Genomic DNA, 19,898 nt, shown 5'->3' with positions numbered 1-19,898 from the left:
GTGGGAAGGAAGAAAAACTCTTACAGATATCTTCTCCATTAAAGTGGGTTTGTACAGTGCCTCATTCACCTTCCAAAAAAGCTCAGTACTGGAATGCAGCGAGACACTGTGAAACAGCACTTTATCAGATGCAAACAGAGAAGCCCAGGTGCAGATATCCACCACCTTCCCATTGTGAAACCAAACTAGTTCTTATGGCATAAAGGCAAAGAGAAAAAGGAACAGTTCATCTCAAAAAGGCAGGAGAAGGAACACAGACAGAAATATTACAGCTTCTCAGCTCTTTTCATATTTACTTGCTGTTGAAGGGAGAATAAAGGAAACAATGACCAAAAAAGCCAACACCTGCACAGTGAAGGTTTGGAGTAACTATTCCATGGTTAATAACCACAGAAAATGAATGTAATACATTGCAGAAGTAAGATCAGAAAAAACCATGCATGACCTTTTGCACTCATGCTTAAAATCTTTCAGTTTTCTTTTGCTTCTTATTCCATTCAACACTCTGTTCCTGTGCTCAGTTTATTCTTAAACCTTCCTGTCCTTTCACTGCTTCCACACAACTTTATGACACTGTATCCCAAGCATCAGATTTACCCTACTGTGCACTGAAGGATTTAGCACATCATTAGAAGTATAGTAGATTCATATTTCTCTCCTAACTGTGGTGAAACAAGGAAAACAGACCCCTGACTCATGTCTGGTTTCTCAAACATTTTGAATGAGAGTACAGTTTTCAAAGACGTCCACTTGCACCTGAAATCTCCTGAAAACAACTACTATCCAATAGGTTGTCTCTAAAACATCACTGTTGATGTTTGAGAAATAGATACCTTTTCAGCAATCAAAAAATAGGTTTCTCTTTATTTTAAAATAAATAAGTCTTTTCTCTTTTCAGATATGAGAAGGCTTACCATCTTTATGTAATAGTACTCAGGAAAACATGCATATCATCTAAAGTAAGAATTACTTTTAAAATTCAGTTTCAAAGAAACACATAGACAATAACATTTCCTAAAAATAATTTGTATTTATGACTCTGGTTTAACTTGTTGAAGTGAAAAGGACTGCCAGTTGCAGAGTCGCTAAAAAAAGATTAAAAACAAAGGCATACAGTCTGTCACATGGGCATTACTAATTCATTTAGGTTCCTGTTCATTCCACTGTATTACAAGGTCCGCTCTCCCCAAACTACACTGGAAAATTAACCTTATTCACCTCCCCCTAATCAAGTAAAGAAACATTAATATGAACACATTAGAAGAAATAAAATGGACAACATGTATCTACATTTTGGCAAACATAAGTGGAACACAGGCAGTAGAGAAAGCTTTTTAATATAGATTTGAACATCTTGTCACAGCATTTGAAAACACTTAGAGATGTGACTGAAATCTGGCTTAAGTGTGTAAACTATATGATCAAAATATACAGGGAATAAAATACAGTTTGTGTGGTCATATTCAGAAATGCAAGAAAACAGAATCTGAAATCAACAACGTTAACATTGAGATGAAACTAGAAGCAATCAGAGAAGCAGACTTGTACCTTTAAAAATCATATTTTCAACTATGATTTGCAGCCCATCTACTGCAGTTGTTACAGACTGTGACAATAAAACAAATGAACTGCCACAACTTTATTTTTATACATCAGTCCAGCGGACAAGAAAAGGACACTTCAATATCAGACAGTTCTCTACAAAAATGAACCTGAAGGCACATACTTCAACCTGTTTTTCATCCTCAACTGATACACCAACCACGTATGATAACAGTTGGCAGGGTATCCTCAAGGAAAAACTAATCCAAGGTCAGCTCATGAAAGAAAGCTTTTATCGGATGAAAACATTACTGAATCTCCTTTGGCTGCCACTGCTGTAAGGAAGCTTAGAAACTTTGAACTCAGCATTGAAGCACTGATGCAAAATATGGAATTAATACAATAAGTTTCATTCATATAGTGTAAGAGGGCAAGATAAATGCAGAAAAGCACAGTAAGATTGCAGTACTCCATCAGTCCTTTTCTAAATGACATTATGGCATCCTAAATTCACCAAGACAACTTTAGATAAACAGCCAAGAAACTCACTCATGACTCTAGGCCTTCCTCAAAGCAACAGTCTATCTTCGAACACTTCGTAACACACAAAATAGGTCTTTCCAAGGATCAGTAACTCAACAGTTATATGAGGCAGCGCTGGATATCCTTTTGGCCAGCAGCAGGTGCATTCAACAACTATGTCACAAGTAAGATGACAACTGCTCATTTGCTTAATTTTCTATGGCCAGTGAATTTGTATTTCCCCTTCAGCATTTTTATTGGATAAAAGTGTGTTGTATGACAACACAAAGCTTTTTAAATACCTGCTTATTCAATTTGACATCCTTTCTGAGTTGCATTTGTATTTTATAACAACAAAAATTCCACTTTCTATCCAATATTTATTTCCCACTCAGCAGTTATGATCTCTTTTTGTACTGAGTGGAGAGAAAACTGACTTGACAGATTGTATTTATCAACATCCCATTTGCTAAATCATTCCAGCTAGAAACATAGCTGTATTGTCAAGAGCTTTAAGTGGCAACACTTATATTATGAGAGAAACTTACATAGACGACAACATCCAAACATGCAAGTAAGAAAACGTTTGGGGAGGGTGGAGAGGGGGGGGAAATACGGAAACAACAACAAAAAACAGTTCAACACTTAAAGATTTGTCATTTGTAATCCCTAAAGTGGAAGTTTATCTTCTACTGTGTACTTTAGAGAGAAGATTTCCTTTTTTAAACACTACATGCACACTTCCTGAATTCCTAAAATCTCTTCCACACTACAGCACCAAGCAGGAAATCTGGCAAAGTTAGGAATTTGACTGATCATCTGATAACTACCAAATCTGATAGTTTTTCCAAATACTCTATTGAAACAGTCCTGTGTTCATAGTCACCAGAAATAAGAAATTCACAGAACTAGTTCAGTCTTTAGTGATACTTTCTGTGAAAAGCTGAACGAAAAACAACAAAATTACATAGTTTAGAATATTGGGAACAACTGTACTGACAAGAAAAGGAAAGAAGAAACAATTCTGAAGACAGAAGGGCTGCAAAATCTCACTGTAATGCTGACATATATTTCCCTGTATGCGTATCATTTATCTTTAAACAGCTTTACCATGCATGACGCTTATAGTAGATTTAATAACACAGCATTTTTTTTAAAAAACAAACAAGTAAATCTTAACATATCTCAATACTGAAATCTTAATCTATCAAGCCCCACTCAGTTATAGAATTCCTAATAGTTGAGCAAGAAAAGGTGCTCAAAACAACACACTACAAATAAAATTTAATACCATGGTTTAAATACGTGATTACTTAATTCAAATCACTTTGAAGCTTTTCTTTTAATTTTATAGCTTTCTTATACTAGACTCTGATCCCTGTGCAACTGAGCTAGCATCCTAAGGTCATCACAATAAATGATTTTTATCAAAGCTGGCATCTAATGAAAGTAAAAATTTGTTTACAAACAAGGATATTGCAGATTATGTACTATAGCATTACAACCAATGTAAGGAAAAGATGGGGGTAGATAGACAAAATTTTCTTATCTAGCTTCATAATCTTGTTCTGTAGATATGAATAGGAAAGGACAAAACAGAGTGGAAACAAACACAAAGAATAGCATTACTTACCATTTCCTGAGATGCATACTTTGGATCTTCAGGATCAACTGACCAGTAGCAGTAGTCAAAGCTGAAGGCCACAGTCTTTTCTCTTGAGTCCCAAGTGCCATCAAGCCTACTGTCAACCTGACAACAGAAGGAAAAAAGTCAGACTTCACTCCAAAGCAGAATAAAAAGCAAGCATTTTAGAACTAACAGGAATTTTACCTAGGATCTACATTGTGGAAAAGGAACAACAGTTAATTCTTTTTGTTCATTTTCCTTTGATTCACAGAGTGAGGAGGCAGGGATATCCATGACAAACCTGCTGAGAAATTTTTGCTGAAGGGCATGTTTTCTATAAACTAGGTTCTTCAGCTTAAATACAATTGACAATTGTGAGTCTCCACAACATCTGTATAAAGAGAAGCCGTATAATCCTTTTTATCCTTCTCAATGAAACTGATAAATGTTACAGAACTGCATCACAGAAATGAGACACAAGCAGCACTAAACAAAATGCATTTTCTCACTCTATTTAAAAATCCAAGTCTATTCTCCCTTTTCCCCTTTGTCATGTTGACAAGCTAATAGATCTTTTGCTGTGACTGCATGCTACAAATGCAGCCAGTCAATTAATCAATAACTTTATCATAACCTTAGCATGTGCAATAATATAAGTAGAAAATTCATTATTCATATCTAAACAAAATTCTTCACTGATGTCACCACAAACCAGGGACTGACTATACTGTCTGTCAGATTACTGAATAAATGGCATGAAATGCTGAAGACTAACATCAACTGTAAATCTACAAGGAAAATGAATCTATAGGCTCATCTGAGGGTTTTGTGGTGTTTTTTGTTGTTGTTCTTGTTTCTTTAAGCCAAGAAACAGCAAAATAAAGTGTTAGAAGTAATGTCCAGTTATCTTTGATTTGACAGGTTATGCGTATTTAAAATCTCACTTGGCTGTACTTGATTCAACATAATACCTTTAGAATCAAAATTCCCTTCACGTAGACTTCACACCTTAATGAGCCAGCTGATCATTCTCACCATGCTTTGATTCAGAGATCTTTTTATTAAGTAATCTTTTATTTACTTAAATTTTCTACAGCAACAGAAAGACAGGAATACCACAAGCTATCACAACTTTAAAAATGAAAAGTAAAAGAACCAAACAAAAAACCCCAAATCCCTTCACCTCAAGATGTACTCCTGCCTGACAGAAGAAAATCTGTACCTTGTAAACCTTGGCATCCTTTCTAATTTTCAAGATTTTCTTTAGTTTTTAACTACAAAGTAAATGCACTTCACATGCAATGCAAACATTAGTGTGTAAATACTAGTTTGTGCACTGCAGTAAGCAGTCTAAATTTAGTTCATGCATTAAAAAAAACTCACCAATTATGAAACATCAGGAGAGAAAACATTCACAAGTCAGCTCTTGCACCCCAAACAACCCAGCTACGGAGCCTGCTTTGACTTCCCAGTGCCCCACAGAAGCCACAGATACTCTTTTTAAGAACTAGAATTTAAAGTTTGTTGTGTCACACGGCTCAGCTGGACCCACTTACCCAGCTGTGGGCCTCCACCTGCCTGCAGTCAGTCCCAGCTGGTGGGGGTGGGGATGCTGCAGCATCGCCACGGTAACCAAAGCCCTCCCCAAGAAAATTAGATTGCAGCTGGAAAGCAACTGCCTCTCGGAGAGCTTTATTACACATGCAAAGAATTGGGAAAAATTGTTCAAGGGAATAGTGAATTTTGGGCTCTGTAAATACAGCCTTGCAAAGTCATTCACACCTGACCAGGAGGGAGATCACTGCAGGCTACTTTTAGTCCTATTTTCAGGAGATGTGTTGTCTTACCAATGGTAACTCACAGCCAGAACAATGGCACTTCTGCTGACTGAACTAAGCAAACCCTGGAAGCATCAGCACATCAACACCAGCTCCAGAAAAGAAATGCAATACAAAGATAATTTGCAACAATTTACATCCATGAGACATTCCATACAGTGAACGTTTTTCCCCTTCTGTCTTTAAAAAAAGAACACCCACAGTCACTACCTAAAAGTTAAAACAGAAAAAGGTAAAAAAAAAAAAAAAAAAAAAAACAAACAAAAAAAAACCCTCAAAAACCATCCATTTTATTTTTCCCTGTCTTTCTCTTCAAAACCTCATGAAATATTTCTCTTCAGCCAACCAGCTAGAATAACTGGGTTCCTCATAGCTATAAAGAAACACATCCATCTCTTAGAGTCCCTACCTTTACCTTGGTAATTCCACAGTTTATTTGCTTTTCAAGCAGACAGAAGTTTGACTACACAAAATTACTTGGTTTTCATTCCATTAATTTAGTTAAGGCACACAGCAGTTTTAAGTCATTTAAGAGTCTAAAACAGAGGGTTGATTCCTATGTATGTAGACACTAGAGCTCTCAGAGGAAGTCAGACACATTAATTTTCTTCTAATAGCTCTTGGCCTTTTACTAAGGCCTGAAGTGTAGCCGAACACATTTTGCTCCATTTCATGTAAGCCAGTCACATTCTATGTACAAATAGGAGAGGAGGAGAGAAACAGGGAAAGAAATCATCCAGATGTTGGTAACATAAGATAAGCACAAAATCATAAACAAATTACCAACAGCTTTGAATAATGGCCCACAGCCAAAGCACAAAGATAAGAACAAAATATAGCAGTCAGATGCTACGTTCCCTGACACCATGAAAAAAAAAAAAAAGAAAAAAGGAAAAAAAAATTTTCTAGAACTATGCTAGTTTAAATGTATCCCTTAGAATTCCTTTCAAAATGTCCAGTAGCCAAACAAATGCAGCAAAGCATCACATCAGGATCCTTAAAGGAGAAGCATAAGAAAAGAAAAGGCATACCTTTACATTTCTGACTGTTGTCACTTTGTCGTCAACTTCCACAATCACTCTTCCTCCTTCCGCACTCTCTCTGGAATCAAAACACATTCAAAAATTCATTTGAAATATGAAGACACAGATGCATTTCAAATTCATAAACTCTAGAAATTTGCATTCCCTTTCAAGAATTTTAAAAGAGACATAAAACACTTCATAAAACATTTTATTCCTAAAGGGAACGTAATTTCACTTTAGAAACATACACTGCATTGTTACTCTGAAGCAGAGTGGAGCCATTGTAGACTGGCAGTGTTTTGTGCAGTAAGGATCCAAGTCACAGACCCACAAAACACAAGTGTTGTCAGGTATTATAATCTAGTTTTTACCACATAATCCAAAGATTTTATTGTAGTCCTCAAGAAAGTTCTTTTTAGCAAAACAAGCCTGTCCTGAAATGTGATCAGATTGATTGCTCCACAGCTGCAAAGCACCATGCACTCCTATACATTATTTGCATGAAATCACTTGGTAATCACCTGCTTTGGCATCATCAGTTTAGTTTTAAGGCAGATAAGACAAAATGAGGGTTAGAAAACTGAAATCTGATTGACCACCATTCATTTGTGACTCCAAATGTCTGTTTTAACAGATTTCTTTACGTTTGTACAGGATGTAATTACTTCCTAAGGCAATTTCTGCTTTCATTGGCAGCTTTCAGTCAGAACTAGAAGCATGCCATTTTGTCAGTTGAGTAGTTTTGTTCAAATCTCAACTGAAAAAATATACACCGAATTTCCAATTCTAAGTAAGTGGAAAATTCAAATAAAAGACCACCATAGGTTTACTTTTAAATATTTAACCTCATCTTCTATAGTTGCTGAACTGTTCCAGATGAAGTTTAAAAACAATTAGAAACACCTACCTGAAACAGGTGTTCATGCATGGAATAATTCTAGTAACTCGCAGTAACTTTAAAAGTCAGGGTATTCTCACAGAATATATAAGAAAACTTCAACAACAGCCAGCACCTTCAGTCCCACCAGCACTAATTATGAGAAACTCACTGCCTTCAGGCCACACTTGCCATACAAACTCTACAAACGTTATTTATATGGTTCTCATCACCGATATACTCATAGACTAAAGTCATTACTAGAGATCTAACATAAAGAAATTCCAAATACAAGACGTTAAAGGTATAAAAATTATTATCAAATATAAAGTTAAAATGCTCACATTTATATATTTTCAATGACAGTACAACAGAAACAAGAGAAAATCAAATTACCACACCACAGTCTAGCACGGGGTAACGATGATTCTTCACTACACAGCAGCTGAGTAGCTTTGTTCAAGACTCACTAGAAAGCTAGCAGCAAATAGAAATAAAACTAATCTGCTCTGGATGTAGATTCACAGCATACTTATCTCAGCTGATGGCTGTTACGAAGGGACAATTTGTGTTCTCCTGACCAATATCTCACATGTGTTCTCATTTCTTTTTTTTTGTGTGCATGTGTGTCTGATCTAGCAATCACACCCCCATACAATGACTCAGATCAGCTGTGATCAGAAAACACACACAACTGCAAAAGCCAAAGCAAGAAAAAGTTTCATGGGTATGCAGTGGTGGAACAGAGCTGCTTTTGCAACAGCTTACAGCTGAAAGAAAGAGAACTGAGTTTTTTCTAAATAGAATCATTAAAGTTGGCAAAGATTGGTAAAGGTCTCTAAAATCATCTAGTCCAACAGGTCATCTACCACCAATACTGCTGAATAATGTTCCTAAATAATACATCTACCCATTCCCTTAAAGGCCTCCGGGGATGGTGACCACACCAGCTCCTGAGCAGCCCGTTCCCACTGGAACTGCACTCATTTGGAGAAGAAATTCTTCCTAATATCCAACATAAAAGAAAGCTGGACTTATACCTGTTTCCAGTCCTAAAAACTATTTGTTCAGCCTCCCTGTAAGTATATGTTTATTTCACGCTTCTCTTAGGTACAAAACAGAGAACATTAGGCAAGGAAGCCCAGTTTAATATCTAAAGTCCAACAAACAATGCACATTTAGCACATTTACAGGTGTTGCAGATGTTCTGCCTTAATTCCAAATTCCAAACACTACAAGAAGCTCTTGAAGCAAAAATCATGTATGTTCACACAGGCTATATACATGTATTACAGTTTGTATTCGAGTAATAAAACAATATTTCATCCTCAGTGAATGGGTGCTCTGCTCTACCAGTATGAAAGCTGTATTACTTGTATCAAAAAAAATCATCCCCAAGATTCATTTCTCTTGTGATATGTTTGACTCCCACTATTCAGAAATCACAGTGATCTAAACAATTCAGCCTCCCTATCATCCATTCTCTTCCTTTTTGAATAAATCGTGCTGTGCTTGGGAAATGCTCTCTTCTAAGTTACTTTGTACAAACAACCTTTTCCTCATGCAGTGCTGCAAAAAGATCGTTTTGTGGACAAGCCTGCACCTTCCCAAAAAGCTTCAGCAAAATGCAAACCCAGTGACAGACCAGTAACAAAAATACAAAATGCAGCAGCAAGGCTGCAACAAGGAGCTACAAAAAAGACTCAATGGAAGTAGTGGCAGTCCTACTGTGGCAGTCCAGCCAAAAGCAGGGGGAGCTCAATGGAAAATCTCCGTTAACAGTTGCTGGTCCTTTGACAAATCATTTCTGCAGCCCATCAAAGCAAACACAATCCTAGAGAGACAGCAGATGCTGAAAGACCTGGAAGAAGGAGCCAGCAGAACTGAATCATGGGAGGATCAAGGCTCCCTTAGAGCAACATTTCCACATCTTGCTGGATTGCATAGAAACTAGGTCAGACTGCAGAAGTGCAAATAGGTACACAAAACTGGAGGCAGCAGTGAGTGGGAGAAGGGCAGTTGCTTATTTTAGGCTTTATAAAACTTGCACCACTTCTCCTCCACCCTCTCAAATAATAGTCATGCACTTAGAGAACAAAGGAGCTGACTTTTGAAAGTTGCACGTTTATTTTAAAAACATGTACATGCAGTAAAACAAAAATAATGGAGTCACTAGCACTAGACACGTAATACAACAAAACATCTTCTACAACAACTGAGCACCAAATACTTGAGGTAATTAAACATAATAAAGCCAAATTATACCACTCAAGTACATGAGAAATCCTAAATAGTTCTTGAAAGAATGCAGTACACACCTTCTTATACATATTTAAAAAATAACCCTGCAATGCATTTCTTGTGAGCATCCTATGCTTTTCCTGCCAGCGCCCATGTCTCAAGCTAACTCCAAAACCAATTTCAGCCTTGAGAGTCCAGCATTGAGAGTTGATAGTGCCTTCAGCCATGAGAGCTTCTGCATTGTACTGACAACCACAACCCAGCCCAGCATCATTCCATGACAGCAGCATCATCTGTATCCTCAGCCTTGCTGCTGTAACCTGGGAGACTCACAAGATGCAAACAGTATGAACACACTTCCTTTGGCTAATGCAGGATTTATTTTTAAAATATTAGCAATTAAAACAAACAAACAAAAACAAAAAAAAACCAAAACCACCACCTAAAACTTGTTTTCAGTGTTTTTCATTATGCAGGACAACCAATACTATTTGGGATATTACTTACTAAGTATTTTACTGGGTCTTGTAAAAGAAGAGTGCACACCCAGTCAGCAACTTTCCTACCAAATTCAGAACAGATGTTGATAAAAATCTATATTGAAGCCAAGTACACAAAGTTCACCAAGACAACACACTGCTATACTAGACATGCAGCTCAAGTTATCTGTACAAAGCTTTCACTGGCTCTAAGAACAGCTGAGGCAATACGATTGATGGTGATTTTTGTCTATGTGGCTTCCCTCTAGCGTTCTTTGTGAAGATGATACAGCAACAAAAACAGGAATATTTGGTGCAGAGAATCCTGAGCCGTTGCTGGCGCTCCCTCAAGATAAAGATCCGCTCAAATGGTCAACATTTTCTTGTTCATATTCAGACTTTTGATATCTTGATGGGAGGTGTTGGATGGCCTCCTCCGGTGGCCCTGTGTGTGCTGTTTTTGAAGCCTTGTACTGCTGTAACATGAGTGTCAGGCATCTTCCTGCAGCAATCCAGTGCTGCTCATGATTCACCAGTGCTTTGAACAGCCTTGAAATGACACTGCTTTCTCTCTTAGGTAGAGGCTTTAGAGGGGGAGGAGGGTACAGAGAGGAAAAACTTATCTATACCACCAGTGCCCAAGAAGCATGAAAGGAGGAGGATTTAAAACAATATTGCACCCCAGTCAGTCCAGTTTCAATCAAAACTGATACTTTTCCACCCTTGATTCCCTAACTGAGTAACAAGACATCATCAGCTTTAGCAAAAATGAATTCTGTGCCTACACCATGTGATTTCCTTGGAAATCAGAATTTAGATACACTGATCAGTTTTCATTCCAACAGGACAGAACTACAGTCCGTGATCACAGTTAAACAAATGACTGTTTCACTGAATGCTGCAATGCACCCTCATCACTCTTGCCTAATTATTTATCTCATTATACCACAATCAGCTCTGATGGTGAACAATTAAATTGTAAAAACCAGACATTCAAAACTTTAAAAAAAAAAAATACAAAAAAACCTATGGCACAGATAGAAAGATGGCTAGAGAATTTTAGAAGAGTGGGATTAAAGAAAAGGAAATTGGGGAAACTCTACGCAAATTCCATGTGCACAGTGTTCATATCTTGTACTGCACAAAGGTTTCACAAGAGCAGCTTCCAACCTCTGCACCATGCCCAAGGCAGATGGGCAGCAATACCTTGCATACGTCACATTATTTTACATTAATACAGTTTTACTCAGAGAGAAGGCATGGTCTCAGAAATCAAAACTGCCAGGCACAGACTTGGTTCTAGCCAGGTTATTTAATTATATTATGTCTGATTTTTCTTTGCTGCATAGAAAATAAATAATAATAATAATAATTAAAAAATCTGATCCCTGCTCCAAATCATTCTGATGCCCATAAAGTACTTACAGGACTTTGTGGTCTATGAAAATGAAAAATTACAGTTAATAGAGTTTCAAAAGGTTGTGGTGATGTTGTTTTAGGTTATTGTTGCAGATGCTTTTGCAGGCAAGAGAAGCGAAGAAAGATCCAGCCTCTTACTTCAAACATCAGACCCACCAGGAGCTTGCACCTTGTATCAGGCACAGGGCTGTCACATAACATCAGCAGAAACAGCACTGTGGTTGCAATAGCCTTGCAGCATTTGGACACTCAGAGCACATAGAGTTCTGGCCTTTAAAGAAGCCAGAAAACTTGTCCCGTAGAAAAGCTAGAAAGCATGCACAGTGTGACTGCAAGAATACATCTGGGAAAGGTTGCTGATGCAGTGCCCTTACAAAAACACAGATGTTGCTTATGCAAACGACCTGTTAATGCCAAGTATGGTTACTAAGAGAAAAGAGCAGCCATCTCAGTGATAGTTTACACAAAGCTTTAAATAATAGACTAGGCAAAGGAAAATAACTAATCTGAGTGAACTAAGGGAAAAGATGTTAAGATAACCTTAATAATAGGCTAGGTTACAAAACAGGACATGTGAATGTAAAAATACATTTCTTTGGGATAGAGAACTCCTTTATAAACACAAAATTGGCTTTCTTCAAAACAAAACAAAAACCTCAGCTCTTCTGTGGAAAAACAAAACAAAAAGCTTGAAATCATGAACAATGCAGAACCAATGCAATTTGTGCAGAATTTCAGACAGCTCCTGGAGGTCCAAGACAGCTTTCCCACCATCAAGTACCAGCCCTGAACCCACAGCTTTTGGGAGAATTCAGCTACCATCACCTGAAAACAGGAACTGTCAGGTAAGAAAAGGACACAGAGGAACAGCACTCAACTGTAATTTTTCATTTTCATGTTCATCAAAGCAGCCTGCCATTCATCTGGGCAATGGCGTGAATCACCAAGGTTACATATCTGCAATATGTAATTGAGAAAGGTAATAAACTACAGTCAGGGTATAAGACAGACACTTCACTGGCATGACTATATTCCATGGCCTGCCTTATTCTAAACTTTGTAGTAATGAGAGGTATCCGAACAATCCTGAATAAACTAAAAGGTGTTTCCTACTCTTGCATGTCACCTATTTTTTCCTGTATTTAGACCTTTTCCTTTCACAGAGACATTCCAGTCTCTTAGAAATCAAGAGCAACTTCACCATTTTCTCAAAAAAAAAAAAAAAAAAAAAAAAAAAAAAAAAAAAAAAAGCAGCAGTATTTTGTCCTGTATTTGACAATTACGTCCATATGGAACATATGCTGAATAATAAATCCAAATTCTGCTTCATCCATTCTGCAGACAAATTTTCATCTCTAACATATTTCTTGTGCTAATGTAAAATATATACACATTTCTAAGTAAGTTATTTCAATTTACATCCAGTAAAGCACTTAATAGAGATGATGGCAATACTCCAATAACAGCTAATTTCTCCAACACACATTTGAGCTTCAGAGTTTAAGTTGATCGGAGAAAAGTAACAAAAAGAAGAAAAAAATGCTCATATCTACCATTATAATGGAAAACATATCTCCTCTCCCTGCAAACCCCATTATTTTTGTCCAAGAAAAATACAAATACAACCTTTTTAAAAAAAATTATCTAAGAAACAGAAAAGCTAACTTAATCAGAAACTGAAATTATAAACAAAATGTAACTGCATTAATGATGCCAACACCTTGCGTCACTACACTTCAGATGTATGTAACATAAGTGTATATCAAGTTGAATAAAGTTCAGGAATTGGGGGATTTTTTTATTTTTTATTTTTTTAATGTAACCAGAAAATGCTTTTGAATCATGAACCTCAACTCATCTGGCTATATTTGCTCAGAATATATCCCCCTTAACAACAGCATTATGAAGTTTTAGGAGTGAGATACTATAACAACCAGAACAGGAGAGCTCATTTGTGAGTTAATAAAGATCCCAACAGCATCTTTCCATTAAGAGCTCCTCGCCTGTCTCTTCTTTACCGGGTTCCACAGGCAACTGAATACAGTTTTCCAACAGCAGAACGTGCTTTCTGTTTTGCTGGGTGCTACACATGCAGCTCCCAAACCTTAGGGGAAGGTGGTTGACTCACCATCCCTGGATGTGTTTAAAAACTGTTTGGATATGGTGCTCAGGGACATGAATTTAGCGGGGAGTTGTTAGTTAGGGCGGTATGGTTAGGTTGTGGTTGGACTTGATGATCTTTAAGGTCTTTTCCAACCTGAGTGATTCTGTGACTCTATGATTCTCAGAAAGCATCCCAGGGAAACTTGCACACCCTAGTGTCAAGGTAATTTACCTTGTTTCTCGGCCAGCCATGTGACTTCCATGTCTGGACCAGATCCAGTATCACACCACCATGCTGCAGCATATTCCACAGCAGCACTGGAGAAATAGGAAAGAGTGCCTGTGTCCCTACTTCATATAGTTACATACTAGCATTACATTTTTAATCAACAGCTTTTACCCCTCAGCCAAAAACAACATTAGGCTTTCATTACAAAAGTTTGATATCTAACAGACCAAGCAATAGTATATCTGGAAATAAACCACAGAGGGATTTCACCAGTTCCTAGCTCTTGTTTAACACCTGAAAATTATTGCTGTAGTCAATTTACTGCACCCGTTCAAGTTTCCAAATTTCATTCTGAGGAATCAATGTGGTTATGCACAAGTATCTGTGTACCCACACGTAACACGTTCACTTTATTTCTTGGTACTTAGAATGGCAAATATGTAATAAAGATTTTCAGAAGAAATGCTACTCCAGGGAACACACTGGCAGGATTTTACACTCAGGACAATGCTTTGATGACAAAAAATAGTCTATTACTATAGTGTAGCCTATTACTGTATAACTGATGGCATTATGAAGAACGTTGGCTACAAGCTCTTAAAAGCCTAAGGAAAGGAAAAACTGCATTCTGTACAGCTGTATGTGCTTTTTAGCTACTGAAGATTATTTGTGCGTAGGAGTTCTCTGATGAAGAATGCATTTCGATGGGCGCTGTACAGGCAAAGAACAAAAAGACCTCTCTTTACTTGGCCTTATGCTAAGTAACAAATAGCAGATGCGAATAACATGGATTATAATAAATGGATACTTTAAACAGAAAGTAGGATTTTATGATCTCCCATATAAGACCTTTTAACTTCTGAATATTCTGTAAATTGAAGATGCAAAACCAGAATTCACCCACTCACATAAATTAAACATAGCAATGGACAAGTTTGGATAGTCTAGAAATGACCACTAACACTTTGGTGCTAGCCATTGATCACAGATTTTTGAACTCTTGAAAATGAAAACTTTAATCACTGGAACTGTAGTTGCACACACCACAGTACTTCAATCCAGCTTAACCCAAAGAGTTTTTGTAGGAAGCTTTTCCTTTCAAAGTACCTAGGAGGTCCCTGGAGCTGTGGCAGTATGTTAATGGCCATCACGGCTACGTGTACAGAAAGTGTGAGAGGTGCATGTGACCACAACATGGAAGTGGTTTAAGAAACTAGAACGGAAAGTGTAAGCCTCTATCCTCACTGATCCCTATCAGGGTTACATTAAGTATTCAAGTATTTGCTACTTGCCTTGAATTTATCATGTTTGAGCAAGTTCTCCCACCAGAGCCTTCATAGGCAGCATTCAATCACTTCCCCTTCCCTTTTACAAAACACAAAAAGCCATCTGGAATATTTTTGCTGATCCCAGCTGGGGCAGCGCAGTACAGGGAACAAACAGCTTATGGCCTGTATGGTCAAATACCACACGCCATCAGTGAGGCTGCCACAGGTGAAGCAGTAGAGCCGTTCAGTGTCTGCCTGTTACCCCCTGAGCTTCTGTCTCCCCTTTGTTGCATCTCCATGTCAGTGCCAGATTCACTTTGCCCTTGTGCAGGGAGGCTGTCTGGGATCCCACCCACCCAAGATCCCACTCACCCCTCCAAACTATGCTGCTGTCACACCACTGATCCTCTCAACTATGCCAAAGGTTTTCCTGTTCATCACACCTCACTTGGCAGAGCTATGGGCACAATTTAATGCTATGATGACATATGTACAGTTACGTGCTACCCACTGGGGAAGAAACATTAAGCCAAATGCGATGTAAAGCCAAATGCTATTGTGGGAGAACTGGCTGCATGACAAAATACATCACCAAGTCAAACTTTGAAGCTCTTTCAACCTCTGGTTAACCCTGCAAGACTCTGCAAAATGGTCCCATGGTCTGAATAGCTTGATCTCATTACCAGGTTTTCATTTTAATGTCAATACTTCTATGCTAGGAATGGTGAACTATATGGAAGAAAATAAAAACAAGAAATGTCTCCAGCATTAAAACAACACTAAACAAAGAAGGTCCAAACTTAGCTTATTTCCATGCTGCAATTTGTCTTAAAATACGCCATCATCTGTCAAAACGTGTTCCATTCACAGCTGTGTTATAGATCAGAATTATATATATAAAAAAAGAAACATGTTTGTGTAAGATAGTTATGGATTTTTAAATCCGCTAAATTTGAGTTAAAAGGTAAAAAAGCACAATGAGAACTCTGCTACACGGGAGGGCCATCTACCACAGGCCCACGCAGCCAGAAGACGCTGTGCGGGACTCACGCTAACGGGGCGGGCTGCCCCACATCAGCGCAGCCCTCGGAGCTCGGACCCGTCCTCAGATCACTTCCGCCTGAAGCGCTACAGCATTTCTCTAACAGCAGAAGCAAATTACCGGCCGCTAAAATTTGGTTTTCTTTTCTTTTCTTGCCCAAACTTCCGAACTCCTCACAGTTTTACTGATGCGTTGCAGCGGCCCCCCGGAGCTGCCTCCGGGCCGAGCTGCGTGCCGGCCGGGACCACAGCCGAGCAGCCGGGAGGGAGTAGAGCAGGGCGGCAGAGGGAATATCCGGCCCCTGTCTGCTCGGGACAAACAGCCACATCCAAAGGGGAAGAGCACGTTCCCTCGCGCTGGGTGACAACGTTCTGCCTAGAGGAGCTCAGCGATAAAAACCGAACAACCTCCCCTGCTCCTCAGCATTCCGGAGGGACACATCTCGCCTCCTCACCCGACGCTGCCCACCGCCCGCTCCTTCCCCAGCCGCAGCTCCGTCCTTCCCCGGCCCCTCGCAGCCGTCCGGCAGCGGCACGGCCACCCGCGCTCCCTTCACGATCCCCGCTGCACCTTTTGCTCAGAGGCCGGACCCGCACGGCCACCTTGACGTTTGCCATGGCTCGCCTTACGCCTTGCAGCTCCGCGCCCACATCGCGCCCCCAGCACGACCACCCAGCGCCCGTGGTAGAGCCGCCCCGTCCCGTGCAGCTTCGCCTCGCCCCGGGGCGGGGACACAGCGGGGCCCGCCCCGGCACTCCTCGCTTCGGCGGCAGGGAAAACTGCAGAGGGAGTCGGGGAAAGCCCTGCCCTAAACAGCTGTGAGGGCCGGGCTGGAAGTTTTTGCAGTCATTCCAGCAGCAAAACTGGGCATTTTTGGTGCTTATTTAAAAGCCAACCGGCGGTCGCTGCGCCTACCGTAGGTCTGGCCGGATAAGGAGCCAAGAGCCGCCGCTCGCGCGTTGCTTCGCTACACGTGCACCGCTGCAGCGGGGGCTCGCGGCTCAGGCGCGAGCGCCGACACGCGGCAGCTGCGGCACGAGGCCGAGCGGCTGCGATGCTGTGAGGGCGCAGATCGGGGCGTGCTGGGGAGCACCGAGCTGTAGCGGGTTTTATTTTCAAGAATAAAACACTCTTGGTCTACTCCTTTATACTTTTGATACATTTATTTTCCAAGTAAGGTGCGGGCAATCCAGAACTCCAGTGTGCTTCCCACATTTGATTAACGTGACAGGAATTTAAGGGAGGTAGTAAGGAATTGATTAACACTGAAGGAACGCCCAGCTTTTGAGCACTTGCAGTTGCTTTAGAAACTCCAACCTTTATGCATTTATTGTAATAAATCTGGATTTATATTATTATACTATTATTTTATTATCTGGGTTCATTGTAGTGCATTAAAATACCCCATGACCTGCAATTGAAGGCAATCACAATCTATCAAACTGAGAAAAGTTTTATGTCTAGAGTAATGTAAAAACCACCAAAATTGAAAAAAAGGATTTTAAAATATTGTCCTTGTCAGTTACCAGTGTGACTATGGGGATGTGAGAGCATCAGGTACACCCACAGGCAAGACACAGGCTACCTTGGGATATTCTGACAGGCAAAAAGAAACAATCTTCCCCCCAACCCACACCCATAAAAAAATAATCCAAACCCAATGCGGTCATTCACTTTTATTCGCTGCATTTCAGAATGTTGAAGATTGTGCTGTATCTGAATAGGCAACTACAGTACCTTTACACCAGATAATCCTTGCCATGTAGACCGTTTAAACAACCCTACATTTTGTACTTTAAGTATAGCTCTTCTCACAAGATCATGTTTCTTAAACTGCAGAAATATTGAATCTAAATGAAAGGTGCCACAACACAGAAACCTTCCAGACTGAGGTTCTTCAGACTCAACACTCTTCCCAACTCATGACCCTTCACAAATCCGTACAAACTGTGAACTGCTGTACATTTCAATAGGTTTAATGACCTCATATGTCCATAGCTAATGGCATCAGCTAAATTCCACCATCTCCACAGTCAACTCTCCAATAATGGGCAGAGCAGAACAAGGAAGTATGTTCAACTTTTTGGATATGGGAAAATATACATATTTATCTTTATTCAAAGATATGATGAACAAAGTAACTGGAACTGTTCTCATCCTATTTCTCAAAGTCTTAAGTTACAATAGCTTTAATTTACCTGATGTAAACTATCACTGTAAGGCAACTTAAGACAGGTTAAACCTGGGATAAAGGCACTGGACTAAAAGTCTGGATTGTTTAGTTTCTGTTACTTCCCATCTCAGAAAAACAGAAGATACAGCTCTTCTGCAACTGTGTGGAAGACCTTTTCTGAATCAGAAAGAACAGTCGTGGGAGTTTGTGCTCAGATTGCGCAATGTCACATACCAAGTGTTCACATGAAGACTTCATTTAAGGCTTACAGGACTCAAACTCCAGCTTTGTTCTCAGATCTTATCTCTTGACATTCTGCTCCACTTAATCCAAGCCGTTTGTCTTTTTAACTTCACTCAGCAGCAACAAAAAGGAAAGCTAAAGGAAATTCAGCTACACTTGTATATGACATTAGAGAATTTTTAAGCTATACTTTGACATCATACTCTGTAGAATGATGTGGCTCTCTGAAAATTTCAAGTATTTAATACTGGGTAGACCAATTACAAGTAAATCTTATTAGAGTGTGTTCAACAAAGAGCCAAGTATTTCTTCCTTAACGCTACTTTTTTGATGCAGCTCTCAGATAAATTTGAGTGAAATTTGTGTGGTAATGAGCCACCTGGTGGCTACTTTAAGAAATTAAAGGGTTCCTTTTTAGAAACTGAAGTTGTGCATACAGAGAATTCAGATAACAGAGGTTACAGCAATAGAAATAAATACATCTGCAGCACTTCTCCAGTTTGATCCATGTCTTCAGGATGAAACTGCACATCCCCAAAGGCAACCAAGCTTCTTGATTTATAGATGTCCTGCCAGTGATGTTTTACCAACACATCTTTCAACACATAAAAGTTATTAAGGCTGTGAAATGTAACCATCAACCTCTTGCAAAAAAAGAAACAAACAAAAAAACCCCAGACATTAATACTTGTGTAAAATGAGTTGTATTTTAAGAAGGTCACTGAAGACACGGCAAGCAATAGAAGAGACTGAATAATACAGCTATCACTATCATAGAAATCTGGGTTATCAGAAAATTAGAAGAATTGCTACACATCACCAAGTCCATTCCTTGCTTTTCCAGTCAACAACATCATAACTCTAATAAGCTGTAACTTAAAACTAGTAAAATTTTTTGGTTTGAATCCTTAAGTGCCAGTTTATGCTTCAATCAGTGAGTGTACAGAAGTTAGGCTAAGCAGAATTATTGTGATAGAAGAATATTGAATGGAAAAAAATGCTCACTGATGTTGTAGGATTGCAATAAACTCCACAAGGAGCGATCTCCAGATTCTTCCTCAGTGGCAGTCAGCACTTAAATGGGATCTAGGAGCTACCTGCTGGTAGCACAGGTGAATTGCCTTTACCTGTGCTCCCGTGGCTGACTCACTGCCTGCCTCAGGTGCTCAATCAGAGGCTCAGGCTGTGACCAACAGTTCCCCTACAGTTTCCATAGCATTCTGTATCATTGTTTTAAATGCAAAATTCCATAACAAAATAAAGACTTAAA

General features: G+C 39.2%; 1 protein-coding gene across 1 annotated transcript in view; it reads right to left on the bottom strand.

The window, feature by feature from the left end:
- The window catches only part of STARD9 (StAR related lipid transfer domain containing 9), a 99,054-nt gene extending 82,205 nt beyond the window's left edge, over positions 1–16,849 (bottom strand). Inside the window, exons 1-3 of the mRNA XM_042814408.1 lie at positions 16,783–16,849; positions 6,561–6,630; positions 3,698–3,814 (exon numbers count right to left, since the gene is read on the bottom strand). Coding sequence (XP_042670342.1) covers positions 3,698–3,814; positions 6,561–6,630; positions 16,783–16,829 — 234 coding nt within the window. The 5' untranslated portion in view covers positions 16,830–16,849. The remainder of the gene's footprint in view (positions 1–3,697; positions 3,815–6,560; positions 6,631–16,782) is intronic.
- Positions 16,850–19,898: the final 3,049 nt, after the last annotated feature.

The sequence above is a fragment of the Centrocercus urophasianus genome, unplaced genomic scaffold (genome assembly GCF_019232065.1).
Source record: "Centrocercus urophasianus isolate 14NV4802_14NV808 unplaced genomic scaffold, USGS_Curo_1.0 seq_14, whole genome shotgun sequence".
NCBI classification, from domain to species: Eukaryota; Metazoa; Chordata; class Aves; order Galliformes; family Phasianidae; genus Centrocercus; species Centrocercus urophasianus.
The sequence above is the reverse complement of the archived record's forward strand: the minus strand, read 5'-3'. Positions and strand labels throughout refer to the sequence as shown.